General features: G+C 37.8%; 1 protein-coding gene across 3 annotated transcripts in view; it reads left to right on the top strand.

Moving 5' to 3' along the window:
* Positions 1–19045, top strand: part of PLA2R1 (phospholipase A2 receptor 1) — a 138918-nt gene that overhangs the window by 53045 nt on the left and 66828 nt on the right. For all 3 annotated transcript variants that reach the window (XM_055397383.2, XM_088829692.1, XM_088829691.1), the window contains exons 9-11: positions 433–531; positions 4923–5035; positions 15440–15609. In XM_055397383.2, the coding sequence (XP_055253358.2) occupies positions 433–531; positions 4923–5035; positions 15440–15609 (382 nt within the window). The remainder of the gene's footprint in view (positions 1–432; positions 532–4922; positions 5036–15439; positions 15610–19045) is intronic.

Raw genomic sequence — 19045 nt, 5'->3', positions numbered from 1 at the left:
AGAAGCAGCAGCATTATCACTTGGTCAGGGAAATAGTTTCATCCAAGTGGTTCTCAAAATGTGCCCCCCAGACCAGCAGCATCAATATCACCTAAAAACTTGTTAGAAATACAAATTCTCAGGTCCCACCTAACTTACTGAATGAGACACACGGATCCCAATCATCTGTGTTTTAATAACCCAGGTAATTCTGGTGCACACAAAAGACAGAATCACTACTTATCCCATCTTTAAAAAAAACAAAAACTGAGATCAGCTTAATGTAAAAGCCACACCACCCTCTCATATATCAGGAATCAACCCAAGATCCTAACACATTATGCCATGCTGAAACACGCATTACTAATCATATTTTAATCCAAAATAATTAACGCTGACTATCATCCTCAGTAATGGAGTGCATTCATTCATCCTGTATCATTTTCCCCCTAGGAGGGCCACTGGAAAGTTAAAAATTGCGAAGAAACGCTTTTTTACCTCTGTAAGAAAGCAGGCCATGTCCTTTCTGACACTGAATCAGGCTGTCAAAAGGTAAGAGCTGTGAACACTGCAGGGACTTCGTAACTAGAATGATTTATCCATCATCAAATTAAAGTGAATCTCTTTTTCCTGCCTCGGCTCCCTTTTTCCTCTTTCCCCTCTCTCCCTTCCTTCCTGCTTTCCTTCCCTCCTTTTTTTCTGAATGGGCTATTGCAACAAATCAGACAATTATCAGCTAGAGCCACTCAGAAGATTTACAGCTCTGCGAAGGATTGTCTTAGCATCCTTTTCCACCCTAGACAAGTTTTCTTTTGAGATAAGAAATGGAAATGATCTTGCTATACCATCTTTACAAACAGTGCTGTCATGTGATGCCCTGTCTGGCCTGTGGCTTTCATTGTCTTCCAATGAAGACTATCAGAGTGAAAGCGAAAGCATTCCTTTAAGTCAGAGTGACCTTCTGCACTCAGAGTCCTGCCTTCTTTTTCACTTTTCTTAAACTTGAATAAAATACAATAAGAAAGAGAAATGTATGTTTGCAATATATTATTACAATATTATACATCACGTATTATTAAAATATATTGTTTACTATGAAAATATAATATTCATAAATATTATAAATAATATTTATTAATATATAATAGAATACATTTATTATTATTTATGTGTGCGCTCAGTCGTGTCCGACTTTTTGCGATCCCATGAACTGTAGCTCACCAGGCTCCTCTGTCCATGGAATTTTCCAGGCAAGAATACTGGAGTGGGTTGACATTTCCTACTCAAGGAGATCTTCCCAACCCAGGGATCAAACGTCTCTTGCGTCATCTTGCGTTGGCAGGTGTGTTCTTTAACACTGTGCCACTTGGGAAGCCCCCCCGTATATTATTTAGGAAAAAAATAAAAATACTTTATTATTTTAAGTAATAAACTATTTTTGGTACTTGAACTATTTTCAGTACTTAAAAAATAAAAAACGTACTTAATACTTTAGGTTTAAGCTTTAAAGACAGAAAATAATTGTTCTGTTTTAAATTTCTTAAAGTACATTCAATATTCTGTAGTAAGGCACCAGAAATTTATCTATCAGTGTCCTTAGCACAGTGTTCTCTTTTCATGTGTCTGTCTGTATCTCTGTCTCTCTCTTCACACATCTAAAAATTCTGAATTTAACTATTGGAGATTTTTATTCTGTGAATCTCAAAATGTTCACAAATTTGGTTCTTATGCAGTTCTCTTCTAATTATTTTCTTTTCTAAGATGCTGATTGTAGCTAGGAAATTAAAAGACGCTTACTCCTTGGAAGGAAAGTTATGACCAACCTAGATAGCATATTAAAAAGCAGACATTACTTTGCCAACCAAGGTCCGTCTAGTCAAGGCTATGGTTTTTCCCGTGATCATGTATGGATGTGAGAGTTGGACTGTGAAGAAAGCTGATCGCCGAAGAATTGATGCTTTTGAACTGTGGTGTTGGAGAAGACTCTTGAGGGTCCCTTGGACTGCAAGGAGATCCAACCAGTCCATTCTAAAGGAGATCAATCCTGGGTGTTCATTGGAAGGACTGATGCTAAAGCTGAAACTCCAATACTTTGGCCACCTCATGCAAAGATTTGACTCACTGGAAAAGACTCTGATGCTGGGAGGGATTGGCGGTGGGAGGAGAAGGGGACGACAGAGAATGAGATGACTGGATGGCATCACCGACTCGATGGACATGAGTTTGAGTGAACTCCGGGAGTTGGTGATGGACAGGGAGGCCTGGCATGCTGTGATTCATGGGGTCACAAAGAGTCGGACACAACTGAGCGACTGAACTGAACTGAATCCAATTCCAATTAAATGATGACCCATCTCTCCAGAAACTGCATTTGATTCATTAATCGATGTATATTAATCACTCTTCATACATTACTGAACAACACATGTGCCATAGCTGACATGTGACCAAATATTTGTCCTAATGACTACAATTCCTGATTTAGTTACAGCTGATCTCTAATCTCTATCTGATTAGAAATATTGAAAACATCTGTTTTACAATGGCTTTCAAGGCAACTCAACTGTTTGTGTTGAAAGAGTAATTAACTTCTTACCCTGCAGAAACAATTGATGTTTTATTTACACTTTCACCCACTGCTTTCCTCTTTCTGATCAGCATTACCAATATTTAAGGATTCTGAGTTCAGAGCCATTTTTTTAATTTTATGGCAAAATTTAATTAATTTCTTTATGCACCTACATACAAATATAGTTTTGAAAGTTCTTTTCTTTTAGGTAATTGCTTTAATGCAATTCTTTCAACAGTCTGCACATGCAAAATCACTCATAAAATAAGTCTTGATAATTTCAAGATAATAGAAATTTAACAAGATTTTTATTCCCATCTGATTTACTTTTAGGGTATTGGTAATAACAATTGTTTCAGTATTGTCAACATCATCATTTCATTTAAAATGAAATGCCACCTCATGGACAAAGGATATTCACAAATACAATCAATTATTCTTCCCATTTTCATTGTGTGGACAAAGGCTTGTGGCAAAGAGGCTTTGTTTCTCTGGTTCTTTTCATGCCACACACATCCCCCCCCCCCATTTTCTTAGAGCCTGTTCAGTTCTTGGTTGTGTTTCGGTTTATTTTGCTAAGCAGCCTATGATCTAAAAACCACTAATGAATAAGGAGTACTTTGTCAGAAAGGTCAAATTGTCAGCCTTCCTCCTCCTGTCCTTTCAAATACAAAAGCAGGCTAACCTCCCTCACTGGAGTGATCCATGGAGGGGTTCTGACTGATGCTGTCAATTACTCACATGGATAAGACTGAGAAGAGAAGTTAAGGGAATGAGTTCTGAGCATATCCTGGCCGGCTAGATGTTGCACTGCTGTGTGATCCATGCCTCATTTAATAATGTTTTGAACTAAAATAGCTTATTTCTAAAATAAGATTTTTCCCTCATTTATTGCAAGATCGAGACCTTTACCGAGTAGCATAGCAGAAATCATTTTATATATGGTTAATATCTGGCGAGCATTGCTATGACACAAAATGAAGTGTATTTTAAAACTGGTGAATACATAAAAATAGATTGATAGAAGGGATGTGATTTTATAATATTGGAAGAAAAAGAACTAAAACAGCTTGGTTGAAATTAGAAGACTAATGAATCTGTGTCTCTGTATCATATGCTTTTAAAGAATAAGCCACCCTTCTTATTTGTCATTTTTGTCTAGGTGACAAAGCTTGTTTGCTTTCTCTGTAAATGGATAACCAATTGATTTAGGAATAATCCTCAACAAGAAAGTATTTTCAGTTCAGTTCAGTTCAGTCGCTCAGTCGTGTCCGACTCTTTGCGACCCCTGAATCACAGCACACCAGGCCTCCCTGTCCATCACCAATTCCCGGAGTTCACTCAAACTCATGTCCATCGAGTCGGTGATGCCATCCAGCCATCTCATTCTCTGTCGTCCACTTCTCCTCCCACCCCCAATCCCTCCCAGCATCAGAGTCTTTTCCAGTGAGTCAACTCGTCACATGAGGTGGCCAAAGTATTGGAGTTTCAGCTTTAGCATCAGTCCTTCCAATGAACACCCAGGATTGATCTCCTTTAGAATGGACTGGTTGGATCTCCTTGCAGTCCAAGGGACTCTCTTAGCCAATATCTATTTGGAAGCTTGATGACCCAGTTAAGATCATCCTGGTTTGCACCAAAATTAGATTCCAAACCAGCTTATCCATCAGTCTGACTTTGAGTCCCTAATCTCAGTGAATCTCAGTAGGATAACATGAAATAAGCAATATGCAAGAAACTTGAAAAAAAATACAGTACACTGTTATCTAGATCATATGTCCTCTTTGCTCATACTGAGCTCCTAGCTCTATTCTCGGGTTTCTGCTGACAGTGTCTTCCTTTGATTCTCAGAACAACTCCATGGATACTATTATTATCCCTATTGATAGAGGGGAAAACTGAGACATGGAGAGATTAAATAAGGCCACATGATAGTGGGACCAGAATTCAAACCTATGCATTTTGTCCTCAAAGCCAACACTTCTGACTTTTACCATACTGCAGGAAATGATTACATGAAATCCTAAAAGTCTGAACAGACTGTGTGTGCGCACACGTGTGTGTGTGTGTGTGTGTGTGTTTGAGAGAGAGAAATCTCGCGTGAACGTCCTTTTATTTCCATTTGCTTTTAAGATTTTGGGCATAAAGATTTTAAATCAGTTCATTAGGCGTTAAGAGTTAATTAAATAAATGTAAAAGTGGCTGCAGCTAATGGAATTACCATTAGAAAGATATCAAAGACATCGAGACAAACATTCAAGTCTTAAGTTTTGAGTCGGTTGGAGAAAAAAGAGGTAAATGAGAATACACTGAAAAATATTTTGCTATTCAACTAAATCAGTTGTGCCCTTAATTTTCCTTTTCCTCGTTTAAGGGATGGGAGAGACATGGTAAATTCTGTTACAAAATCGACACCGTCCTTCGAAGCTTTGACCATGCCTCCAGTGGTTACTACTGTCCTCCTGCGCTTATAACCATTACAAGCAGGTAAAATTGAAATTTTATATCAGAAACATACTGCTTTTTTGACATAAGGGCTCTTGGAATGATAAAATGTAACCACAATCTGTAACTTGTGAAAATCTAAAATGTACCATACAATAGAATATTAAATTATTTAAATTATTGATTTAGATGAATTTAAACCATACAGTGTTATTCTTAAATTGATTTTTGAACAAATAGTAATAAATCTTTCCATGAAGATTTATTATCTAGCTTTGCTAATATATTCAGTTGTATGTATATTTTATCTAAGTGCCTATAATAGGCAAGAAATATGTTATTAAAATATGAAGTATTTTTTTAACATAATGTATGTATCATGTGGGGGTTTTTTTATTTTTATTTTTATTGGAGCTAATTATTTTACAATGGGTTTTTTTTTTTTTATAACAAAAGTAAGTAAAACTGTAGAGGATTTTCAAATGCTTCTCCATTGCTTCTCTGGTCTGTGTTTAGATTTAGATTTCTCTGTGCACAGATGTCTTCTCCACACAGAGACACTGTGCCCTTTTCACACTCCATACAATTTGCAACATGCTGCAGATGAGTAGCAGGGGATAAAAGTACCAACATCAGAAGTGACCTCAGTGTCACTATCAATGCCAGGGGGACAGTGAGAGCTGGGAGACTGACTCCTCCAGGCAGAAGATAGAAGCAAGGCAGAACTCTTCAGTGGTTCCACGGCAAACTATACCCACCAAGCTAGTTACTTGATTTTCTACCGAGGTCATTGCCTTTAAAAATATCTGTTGAAGACCAGGAAACAGAACAACTGATGCTCTGGTTTTATCTAGAGACCTTCATATGCAGGTCTAAACCGTAGGAGGAATTCTAGGTGCTTTCTCTGTTCACCCCACGTGGGAAGTCAACATTCAAAGCCATCAGTATTTCTTTTTTTTTCTTTTCTTAAATATTTATTTATTCATTTGACTGCACTGGGTCTTAGTTGCAGCATGTGGGATCTAGTTTCCTGATTAGGGATCAAGTCCAGACCCCCTGCATTGACAGCACAGTCTTCGCTTACTGGACCACCAAGGAAGTCCTTTCTCCTCTCACCTCTTACCTTCTTTCCCAGTCTTCCCTCCAAACAACGTACAAGAGTGCAGACACACACACACACACACAGGAACAGATTGACAGCATTTGGCAAAATAAATTGCCTGATGAAACACTTGATGCTCAGGAGACCCTTTTATGCGGTACAGCACCACCTCTGATGTATCTCAGTGTTGTTTTTAGTTCTGCTTTTCTTCTTCCCAGAATAGCTACCAAGGCAGAATGAAGTCTTTATCCTTAGCCTTGTTCAATCCACCCACAAGTTTATGAGAGAGCCTTGGGCTGAAAGTCCAGCCAGTAAGTCAGCACTGGGCTTTATTCAGGAGCTTGACCAATGAAGCTATGCTCTTTCAATAATTATAATTAAATGTTTTTCACTGAAGAAAAAGGTCTAATTATTTCACCTCTTTTTATGTCTTATGCTTCCATTTTTGTATCTATCACACACCTGGCACTGTGTTAATTACTTTTCAAATGTTATCTGACCATGCAAAAAATCAACAGTCAAGAGTTTATTAGAAAATTACTTATTGACTATCTATATTGTGAGAGGCATCATATTAAACACCAGCATGCTACAGAAAAAAGTAAGTAAAAATAAAAGGCACCACTTGCAGGCCAGCAGCTAAAGAGTTTGAACACAGATGCCTGAAACAAGTAAAGAAAGTGAAGTAACACAATAAATGGGTAAACTCAAAGTGACATTACCGATAACTCACAGTGCCAAAGTAACCCAAGTAAGGCAGAAATCTGTTAGAATTCAAACACTTCATTTTGAATTGAACCTTTTGGGGACCTCATGCAAATGGCAGAAAGTGTCTTGGAAAAAAACATACTCTATTTCATTTCCTCCAAATCTGGATACAAGGGTATGCTGTGAATACTATTAATTTTTTCTTTGATAAACTGTATTCAATAGCCAAAGCTAATCTATAGTTCAGCCTTAGAGCAGATCCAGATTTGGATACATTTGTTTTCATCCCCTCCTCGACCTCTTAGGCCCCTCAGGTGACCTTTCGCTGGCATTCTACTCAGTCACCAGTCAACCCAGCCTCCCAGGTAGTTTAGTGCATGTACATTGCCCTGCTAACATGTCTATATCTAAAGCAGTGACTCCAATATGGAACATGGGAGTTGAGGAAAGGAAGGGAGGGTCTCATGCTCTCGATTTTTATTCACTCAGACCTTATCAGTTAAGAAATGAAGACCCACACCACACCGTTCTTTAGTGTTGTTGCACTGAGTCTTCGTTGCTAGTGGGCTTTCTCTAGCTGCAGAGAGCTGGGGTTACTCTAGTTGCAGTGTGCTCTCAGGCTCTAGAGCACTGGCTCAGTAGTTGTGAATCACAGGCTTAGTTGCCCTGCGGTGTGTGGGATATTCCTGGATCAGGAATTGAACTTTGTGTCTCCTGCACTGGAACACAGATTCTTATCCACTGAACCACCAGGGAAGTCCACCATACTGTTCTTTGAATAACAATACACTTTTGAATATTTTTCAACAGCATGTTTTGTCTGAGAAGGTTGGGCAGTAGATGGACTGTCTCCTCCGATCCCAGAGTATCCACTAGCAGCCTGGGTAATCATTTTCTTCCATTACTGATTTCCTGTTTGAGTTAAGACACCCCTGTCACTCACCCGTACCCAAGCTTGTAGTTGCTAATTGATTTTCCACTCTTCTGCACAATTGAGCGACAGATTTGATGGGCACAATTAGAACCACCTGCTACAAATTACCTATTTCTTTTGTTTTCGGGCAACTGCTCCTGGTGTAGGACTTTTAACACTTTGTAGAATAGTGAGGGGAAGAAAAATGAATCCTTACTGCTGAATAACAGAATTTTGCTTTCTGTTACAAAATTTTTTGAGGCCTGGCCACTTTGCTTTCAGACAGACCACAGATGCAAAACTTGAGTTCCAAAGTTACCTTGGATAATTGTCTAAATGCATGTATATCTAAACCTTGAATCCATCAGCCATGGAATATTTGTACAAAATAATCCAAAACACATTCGATTTTGAGAATTTCGCCAAAGTGAGAAATGCTGCAATATCTCATGTTCTCCTAAATTTAAATATGCATTATTTGCAAGCATTTTTATAGTCCTGCCATATTCTTGCAACCACAATATCCTCCAAACACTTTTACAGTTAACTTTTGTGTGTGGCAAAATATACATAATATAAAGCTTTATCAATTTAACCATTTTAAGTGTATGGTTCAGTGGCATTAAGTACATTCATTTTATTACACAATCATCACCACTGTCCAGTTCCAGAATATTTTTCAGCTTCCCAAGCTTAAATTTTTTTTCACTAAACACTAACTCCCCATTTCCCCTATCCCCAACCTTTAGCAACCACCATTCTACTTTCTGTCTCTATGAAGTTGACTGTTCTATTTACCTCATAACTGGAATCACACAGTAGTTGTCCAGTTGTACCTGGTTTATTTCACTTAGCCTAATGTCCCCTGTTGTTGTTTAGTTGCTAAGTTGTGTCTGACTTAGTAACCCCATGGACTGTAGCCCACCAGGCTCCTCTGTCCATGGGATTTCCCAGATAAAGGTAGGAGTGGGTTGACATTTCTTTCTCCGGGGCATCTTCTCAACTCGGGGCTTGAACCCACATCTTCTGCATTGCAGGCAGATTCTTAATCGCTGAACCTCCAGGGAAACCCATAATGGCTTCTAGGTTGCTCCATATTATAGCACGTGTCAGAGTTGTTTTCTTTTTGAAGGCTGAAAAACATTCTATAGTATATATATGCTACATTTTGTTTGCCCATCCAACCACTGATAGAAAAGAGATGCTTCTATTTTTGACTACTGTCAACAATGCTGCTGTGAATATGGATGTCCAAGTATCATGTAAGTCCCTGCTTTCGATTACTTAGGGTGATACACCCAGAAGTGGAACTTCTGGATCATATAATAATTCTAGGTTTAAGTTTTTGAGGAATACCCATACTGTTTTCCATGGGAGCTACATTTTACATTCCCACCAGCAATGCACAAGAATTCCAGTTCCTCTACATCCTGACAAAAACTTGTTATTTTCTGTTTTTACATAACAGTCATCCTAACGAGTGTGAAGTAGTATCTCATTGTGGTTTTGCTTTGCATTTACAATAAACTGTGGAACATTCTGAAAGAGATGGGAATACCAGACCACCTGACCTGCCTCTTGAGAAACCTGTATGCAGGTCAGGAAGCAACAGTCAGAACTGTACGTGGAACAACAGACTGGTTCCAAATAGGAAAAGGAGTACGTCAAGGCTGTATATTGTCACCCTGCTTATTTAACTTATATGCAGAGTACATCATGAGGAATGCTTGCCTGGAAGAAGCACAAGCTGGAATCAAGATTGCTGGGAGGAATATCAATAACCTCAGATATGCAAATGACACCACCCTTATGGCAGAAAGTGAAGAGGAACTAAAAAGCCTCTTCATGAACGTGAAAGAGGAGAGTGAAAAAGTTGGCTTGAAGCTCAACATTCAGAAAAGTAAGATCATGGCATCTGGTCCCATCACTTCATGGCAAATAGATGGGGAAACAGTGGAAACAGTGTCAGACTTTATTTTGGGGGCTCCAAAATCACTGCGGATGCTGATTGCAGCCATGAAATTAAAAGACGCTTACTCCTTGGAAGGAAACCTAGATAGCATCTTAAAAAGCAGAGACATTACTTTGCCAACCAAGGTCCGTCTAGTCAAGGCTATGGTTTTTCCAGTGGTCATGTATGGATGTGAGAGTTGGACTGTGAAGAAAGCTGATTGCCGAAGAATTGATGCTTTCGAACTGTGGTATTGGAGAAGACTCTTGAGAGTCCCTTGGACTGCAAGGAGATCCAACCAGTCCATTCTAAAGGAGATCAGTCCTGTGTGTTCTTTGGAAGGACTGATGCTAAAGCTCAAGCTCCAATACTTTGGCCACCTCATGTGACGAGTTGACTCACTGGAAAAGACTCTGATGCTGGGAGGGATTGGGGACGGGAGGAGAAGGGGTAGACAGAGAATGAGATGGCTGGATGGCATCACCGACTGGATGGACATGAGTTTGAGTGAACTCCGGGAGTTGGTGATAGACAGGGAGGCCTGGCGTGCTGTGATTCATGGGGTCGCAAAGAGTCGGACACGACTGAGCAACTGAACTGAACTGAATGCTTAGTGATGCTGAGCATCTTTTCATGTGCTTATTGATAGTTTACATCTCCTTTTAAAGTCTTTTATTCATTTTTGAATTAGAGTGTTTGTTTTCTGTCATTGTTTTGTAGTTCTTTGTATACTCTGGATATTAATTGCTTATCAAATACATAATTTGCAAATACTTTCTCCTATTTGTGGGTTGCCTTTTACTCTGTTGAATTGTCCTTTCATGTGCAAAAGTTTAAATTTTGATTAAGTCCAATTTATTCTTTCTTATTTAGCGGCCTGTGCTTTTTAGTGTTTTATCCAAGAAATTACTGGATAAATACTCACTGTCATGAAAAAATTTCCCCTATGTTTTCTTCTAAGAATTTTACAGTTTTAGCTCATATGTTTAGGTCTTTGATCCCCTATGTAAATGGTGTAGGCTAAGAGTCCAGCTACATTATTTTGTAGGTGGATACCCACTTTTCCTAACATTGAAAAGACTGTCCTTTCCTCAATGAATGGTCTTGGCAACCTTGTGAAAAATCATTTGACCATATACGCAATGGTTTATTTCTAGATTCTCTATTCTGTTCCATTGCTCTATGTCTGTCTTTATGCCAATATCACGCTGTTTTGATTACTGTACTTTTTAGTAAGTTCTGAAATCAAGAAGGATAAGGCCTCCAACTTTGTTCTTTTTCATGTTTGTTTTTGCTATTTGAAGAGATTGTGTTTGAGATTCTGTATGAATTTTAAGATGGATTTTCTATTTCTGTAAAAAATAAATCAGGATTTTGACAGGGATTACATTCAATCTATAGGTCACCTTGGGTAGAATGGCCATTTTAACAATAAGTCTTCCAAACCATGAAGATGGAATGTCTTTCTATTTATTTGTGTCTTCTTTAATTTTATCATTTTCAGTGTACAAGTCTTTTTCCTCCTTAGAAAGTTCATTCCCAAGTGTTTTATTATTTTTGATGCTATTATAAGTGGAATTGTTCTCCTTTTCAAAGATTTTTCACTATTAGTATCAATAAATAAAAATGCAACTGATTTTTGTCTGTTGACTTTGTATCTTGCAACTTGCTGAATTCATTGATTAATTCTAACAGTTTTCTTTTTGGTAGAATGCAGTTAAATTTCTTTTTAAAAACACATTTTGGTGACCATTTTTTAAATTACATAATAGAAACATTCTCACTCTATTTTTTAATTAAAATGTAATATTTAGCACCATGAACAACAGGTTCTTCTCAAGGTGATGGAAATTCAAGATATACATTTGTTTCTTATTTACACTGGAAATAAACATTTGATTTCTTGCCTTTTTAAGGGGTTGATGGTGAAATTTCGTTCTGATTTTAAGAAGAATTTGCCTATAAAACTTGATTTTATAATTAGGTATATATATAAGCAAAATATTTTATCATTGTCTTTCTAAAGAATAACAATTTTTACTGAATACTCTAAAGATAACTAGTTCAAAAATATATAAAAATATGTACATGTGGTTATTTTTTTCTTAAATCATAATATTTGAGTTAACCTCAGTGAAACCAAATAAAAAGTCCAAATATTATGAATCCCTGGAATAGTCTCAAATGAAGAATGCTAAAACAAAGGGCTAGAAAAAACTTTAAAAGGTCATCCGCTCTATTACCTAAAGCTAGAGTTTTCACAACCCTGTAAGTGTTTGAAACCAAATAGAGAGTGATAAAGAATGTAAAATAATCTCTGTTTCTTTATCAGTTGGAAACAGACACTCAAGAGACCGCATGCTATTTTTCAGGGTTAATTTTTTAGAGTACATGGTTTAGAAAATAGATATAGTAGCTGAATTTCCCTATTAACAATCCCATTTTCTAAATTGGACCAGAAAACTAGATTCCTGTTTTTATCTGAAGGTTATGGTGGCTCACATGGTGAAGAATCTACCTGAAATGCAGGAGACCCAGCTTCAATCCCTGGGTCACTGCTGGTTCTTCCACAGCCTTACCTAGCCCCAGTCTTAGCACCATGGATTCTGGAAGCGGGGATAAAGGCAGAGGCTCAGACGATAAATGGAGCCTCTTTGGACCAAGATCCTTCCAGATGTCCGATTCAGGAAGTTTTGCCATCTAAGCCTACAAAGGAGCCCAGAAGCCTTCTCCAATGGAAGTGATGCACGCACAAGCCACCTGAAGGGTCAAGGAGCCAACAACTTTCAAGCCGCCCAAGATGGATATCCCAGTGATAGAAGGGACAAAACAGCTGCCACGGGCCCACAATCTCAAACCCCAGGACTTGAATGTTCTCACACCCACTGGCTTCTAGAGCTTTCTGTTCTGAGGACTCTGCATCAAGGGTATCGAGCCCAGCTCCTTTTTACCTTGGCTCTTCCCTGGTGGCTCAGACGGTAAAAGCCTCTGCCTCCAATGTGGGAGACCTGGGTTCGATCCCTGGGTCAGGAAGATCCCCTGTAGAAGGAAATGGCAACCCACTCCAGTACTCTTGCCTGGAAAATCCCATGGACAGAGGAGCCTGATAGGCTACAGTCCATGGGGTCGCAAAGAGTCGGACACAACTGAACAACTTCACTTTCATTCATGGTGGCTCAGATGGTGAAGAGTCTACCTGCAATGCAGGAGGCCCAGCTTCGATCCCTGGGTTGGGAAGATCCCCTGGAGAAGGGAAAGGCTACCCACTCCAGTATTCTTGCCTGGAGAATTCCATGGTTAGAGGAGGCTGGAGGGTTACAGTCCATGGGGTCGCAAAGAGCCAGACACAACTGAGGAAATAACACTACTATAGGATTTAATATATGAGTATTATATGTAACTGCTTAAATGGTATATCTGCCAGTTTAAAAAGCAAGTTTGTATTGCTTTGAGCAATGATAAATTGTTGTAAAATAGCAAATCAGAGTAGACTAAATGAATCTAAAACAGGGGACAAAAGTAAAGTGTTGTCATGAATAATGATACCAGAGGCCAAGCTTGCAGACACCACTCTCTCTCTCTCCATTATCTGATAAATGCTGTAGTACAAGATAATAGAAGAAGCAGCAATATTCCCTGGGTTTAGAACCAGCACAGTGACTAGTGGTCCTGGTCATAGCCTCCATGGTGCAGAGCCCTGCTGGCCTCCTAGCATTGCAGTTTCAGGCACCATCTGGCATGATTATGATGCTACTCTCCCTCAGAAGGGAGAAGGAAAAACAGATCTTATGTTATGAGAGCATGAACTACTGAAAGACTAGGAAAAATTACAACAGCATCTAGATAGTATTTACTTTTATATACCTTCTTTTTGAAGCATATTTTATATAAGTTTCTGCCACTGCAATCTGATTTTTAAAATAACTTTAATAATTTCAAATGTGTGCCATTTAAATTATCAATAGATAATAGATAATTTACACATTCATAAGTAAATGGTCTGTGTATCGTGCCTTTGTTGGCTTTCTGTGAGCTGTAGTTTCTGGGAAGTGAGTAGCTCTCATTCCTGTAACTCTTGCAATTCAGTCATTCGTGTGCCTCCTTCAGGAGGATTCAGTGTGGTCATGGTGCTGTTATCCCTGTGATAGGAACTCTAACTCAGTGTAAAGCCCCAAAGATCTGTTACTTATTTTTATTTTATATTGTACTATATTTTATTTACAGTGTTGTGTTTGTTTCAGGTGTATAGCAAAGTGATACAGTTATATATATATATATATATATCTGAATTAACAAAAGCAGTTCCCGTCTTTTGATGGGGAGCTCGTGGTTTATAATATAAATGGCATTATTTTGAAAGAGGGATAATTTAGGCATGGCATTGGGTTTTTTTCTTTTTGCAGCTTGAGGCAGTTGTAAAATAACTTAATGTAGCTTTTTGCAACTGTGTATTCTATAGTATTTTTTTCATTTGGTGAAATTTTAACTGTTAATGTTTATGGCATTGTGCTTTGTACCATTTATTAAATAAAAATTTAAAAAAATAAATTATCAATAGAGTAGCTGCAGAAAATATTTACGACAGGATATGGTTTGTAGGATGAGTGTTGGATGCTTCATATCACTGTTGCCAGTGGCGCTTCTAAGGCAGTTTAAACGCTTGCTTCTCTGTGTTCTTTTCTCCTTCCCTCCCGTTATTTCCTTTGAGACTCCTTTATTCCTGAATGGCCCCATTAACTTTCCTTAGCAAGTTAAAGATGCACCATAATGAAAAAAAAATCCAAAATTGGATGAAAAAGTCTAATTTGCTCTCTCCTTAGGTTTACCTTGGTAATTTAATCAGGCCTTTCCTCTCCCAATGACTTGACGGGTCTGGCCGAAAGTTACCATCGTTTGAAAGGTGTTTCTTCAAAACAATATATGTATTTAAAGTAAAGTTTTCAAGATAGTTTCCAACTTAGCTTAAAATTTCAATGCTGGTTAAATTTTAATCCATGTTTCTGTCAAGTATTCATGTGGAAGCATGTATACACATTTTCTAGATTCTGCTTTTGATGCCTTCATGGTGAGGAGGGAGCGGTGCCATCAGCCAGTGAACACTAATTCATTCAGCTGTTTGGGAAAATATAGTGGGTGTACTTCTCTGGATTAGTTCCTAGTGTTTTAAATTTATCCTCAGTGAATAAGCACATCTGAATGCATTTGAATAAGCCCATGACTCTGTGTGCCTGTGCACAAACTGATTTGGAAGACATATAATTGCTACTCCAATTTCTGTTCCATTCTTACCAGGAAAGTGTGGTGAGTGGGTGCAAGGGAACTCTATCAGCAGATGTTCATTCAGAAAAGCAGAATATCCTTCCTTCTCCCCTCACCCCCACGGCCAACTCCCTACCACATGCACATTACAGCATGGTGTGTGCTGTGTGGCCTAATTACACCATAGGGCACAGGTTGCACCAAGAAATGCATTGCTAGCATTCCGGCCTTTACAGCGTACACTCTGAAGCTGGACCTGGACTCTGTTCCTTGAAAGAACTGAGCACCAACTTTGAGGATCAAATTCTCCTCACTCATATATTTCTGGGAATTGCACTTATGTTTGGCATTTATTAGCAATGTTCAGGGTCTTTGAGTATTTTTCTGTCCCATATTCTAAAGAATTCATGAGAAATGCTTACTCTGGTGCCATTCTATGCACCTCATTATGTTTTAATGACATTTTTTATTGCCCAGAAACTTACTATAATCATTTCCTTTTCCCCTTTTAAGGTTTGAACAGGCTTTTATTACCAGTTTGATCAGTAGTGTGGTAAAAACGAAGGACACTTATTTTTGGATCGCTCTTCAAGATCAAAATAATACAGGAGAATACACTTGGAAGACGGCAGGGCAGAAGCTGGAGCCGGTGAAGTACACACACTGGAACACACGTCAGCCCCGTGAGTAGAGGGCACTGTCACACCACTTCTCCCTCCTGTTTTCTTTACCCCCAGATTCCATCCACCTTGTGGTCCACCTCCTTTGATTCTTCCTTAGTGTTTCCTTAGGGCATAAATCAACTAAAACAATTACCACAGGTTCTCAGGGGGTGATATATGGCTGATCGTTTTTAGAAGTATAATCCATATGAGTCATTTGACAAGTTCAAGGTATAAATTCATTGCTCAAGATCACACATGCCTTTATTAGCAGAAGTTTAGTTTCTCCCTCCTAAAATCTCTTCCCCATCTGCCCTCATTTTGTAAGAATCCTAGGGGCATACTCGATCCAGAAGAGTCCATTATACTTCAAAACAGAGTGAATGGGCACATTTGAGCACATCTAATACGTTCCCAGTCAATGCCAGGTGACTTTGCTGTGAAATGTTAGTTAGGTAACATTCTTGCTAGTCCATCTCCTTCATGGATTTCTGTGGTACCTTAGCTGGGATTTCAGTTACAGGTCTATTAATTCTTCACTTTCTTATGCTCAGCTCTGGATCCCAAAGTATGAAACTGTGCCAGAGAAGCTAATGGTTTCAGCCACAATCTACACTAGAACCAGCCCCTGCAGACCAAGCTTTTAGGTTACTGTGTTAATCTTAGGTCACCAACCTAGATCCAACACGCCTTTATCTCAGTGTGAGCTGTTTGGATGCCTTGCTCCCTTTCTTGCCTGTGGATTCCTACGAGCCTACCCCAGACAACAGGCAATAGGTTACCTTCAAATCTGTAGCTGGAGGAAATGAGTTAGAGGCCTTAAGCTCTTCCCTGAGGAAAGATAACTATTATTATAATTATTATAATAATTGCTATTATATATCAAATATTTAACAAGAATTAGTCAGAGGACTAAATACTAATTAAAGGATATTTTTCAGTTCAGTTCAGTTCAGTCACTCAGGCGTGTCCAACTCTTTGTGACCTCATGAATCACAGCACGCCAGGCCTCCCTATCCATCACCAACTCCTGGAGTTATTTTTAGAGTGGTTCAAAAACTAAGACACAAGTATGTTGTCCTCAAAAAACCCACTTTAAATATAAAGACACATGTAGATTAAAAGTAAAGGGATAAAGATATTATGCTAACATTAATCAAAGGAAAGTAAAAATAGCCATATTAATTTAACACAAAGCAGACTTCAGAACAAGAAAAGTTTCCAGGGATAGAAATGGACATTACATAAAGATAAAGGAGTCAGCACTAAAGAAGACATAACAGTCCTTAATGTGTATGTACTTAACAGTAGAGTAGCAAAATATATGAGGGAAAAACTGATAAAACTGCAAGGAGAAATAGGTTAGTCTACTATTATAGTTGGATATATTAGTACCCCTCTGTCAGAAATGGATGGATCCAACAGACAGAAAATCAGTAAGGACAAAGTTGAAATCAACAGCACCATCAATCACCTGGATATGATTGATATCTATAGACTGCTTCATCCAACAAGAGCAACAGCAGATTACACATTCTTCTTAAACTGACATGGAACGTTTGCTAAGACAGACTGCATTCTAGGCCATAAAACACACCTTAACAAACCTAAAAGAATAGAAGTTGTACAATGTCTGCTCTTAGTTCACATGAAATTAAACTAGAAACAAATAACAGAAAGGTATCTGAGAAAATTCCAAAATACTTGGAGATTAAGCAACACCTAATTAAATGAAAATACATTTGTGAGATGCAGAGAAAGCAGGGCTTAGAGGGAAGTTTATAACACTGAATGAATGCATAAGAAAAGAAGAAATATTTAAAATCAGTAATCTGATTTTCTACCTTAGGAAACTAGAGAAAGAAGAGTATATTAAATCCAAAGTAAGTAGAAGAAAAGAAATAATAAGAATTAGAAATAAGAAAATTAGAATAAGAAATCAATGAAATTGAATAAAGAAAATCAAAGAAATCTGATTCTTTGAAAACAACAATGAAATTAATAAGCCTCTAACCAGTTTCACTAAGAGAGAGGATACACAAATTACTAATATCATAAATGAATAAAGGGACATCACTATAGATCCCACAGGCATTAAAAGGATTTTAAAAAGGAATATTATGAGCAACTATATCCATAAATTTGACAACTTAGGTGAAATTTACCAATTCTTTTAAAGATATAATCTGCCAAAACCTACAAAAGAAGAAATGGACTATCTGAATAAGACTATATCTATTAAGAAATTGAATCAGTAATTCATAACCTTCCAAAACAGAAAGCAGCAGGCTCATATGGGTTCAGCTAGTAAATTCTACCAAACATTTTAAGTGAGAAATTATACCAGTTCTCTACAACCTCTTCTAGAAGTTAGAAGCAAAGAGACTACTCTATAACTCATTATATGAGGGCAGCATTACCCTACACCAAAGTCAGAAAAAGGCACTACAAGAAAACTACAGACCAATATTTCTCATAAACATAAACACAAAATCTTTAACCAAATATTAACAAATTGACTTAAAAATGTATAAAGAGAATTTATACACTTCAATCAAGTGGAATTTATCCCAGGTATACAAAGCTGGTTCAACATTTAAAAACCTATTAATGTTTTCCATCATATCAACAAAAGAAAACTCACGTGATCATATCAATAGATGCAGAAAAAGCATCTGACAAAATTCAATACCCATTTATGTTAAAAATTATTAGCAAACAAGGAATTGATGGGAACTTCCTCAACTTGATAAAGAACATCTGCAGAAAACCCAGATATCATATTTAATGGTGAAAAACTAGAAGCTTCCCTACTAAGGAACAAGGCAAAGATGTCCCTTATCAACACTCTTTTAAACATTGTACTAGAAGTCCTAACTAATGCAATAAGACAAGAAAAGCAAATAAAAGTATACAGATCGGAAAAAAGGAAATAAAACTTTGTTCACAGATGTCATGATTGTTTATGTAGAAAATTAGATTCAAAAAATTCCTCTAGCTAATAATCAATTATAGCAAGATTGCAGGATACAGGATTAACGTACAAAAGTTAATTGCTTTTCTGTATATCAACAGTGAAAAAAAGAATTTTAAATTATAAACATATTACATTCAGTTCAGTTCAGTTCAGTCGCTCAGTTGTGTACGACTCTCCGCGACCCCATGAATTACAGCACGCCAGGCCTCCCTGTCCATCACCAACTCCCGGAGTACACTCAAACTCATGTCCACAGAGTTGGTGATGCCATCCAGCCATCTCATTCTCGGTCGTCCCCTTCTCCTCCCACCCCCAACCCTTCCCAGCACATTAGCACCCCTCAAAATGAAATTTTTAGGTATAAATCTAACTATATGTATAAGATTTATAGAGGAAAATTACAAACTTAATGACAGAAATCAAGAAGAAATTAATGAATAGAGAGTCCATGTTCATAAACAGAAAGACTCAATATTGTCA

Source organism: Moschus berezovskii, chromosome 2, assembly GCF_049115385.1.
Source record: "Moschus berezovskii isolate FMDL1 chromosome 2, NW_MosBer_1.0, whole genome shotgun sequence".
Classification (NCBI taxonomy): Eukaryota; Metazoa; Chordata; class Mammalia; order Artiodactyla; family Moschidae; genus Moschus; species Moschus berezovskii.
Note: the sequence above shows the minus strand (reverse complement) of the source record. Positions and strands in the feature narration are given on the sequence as shown.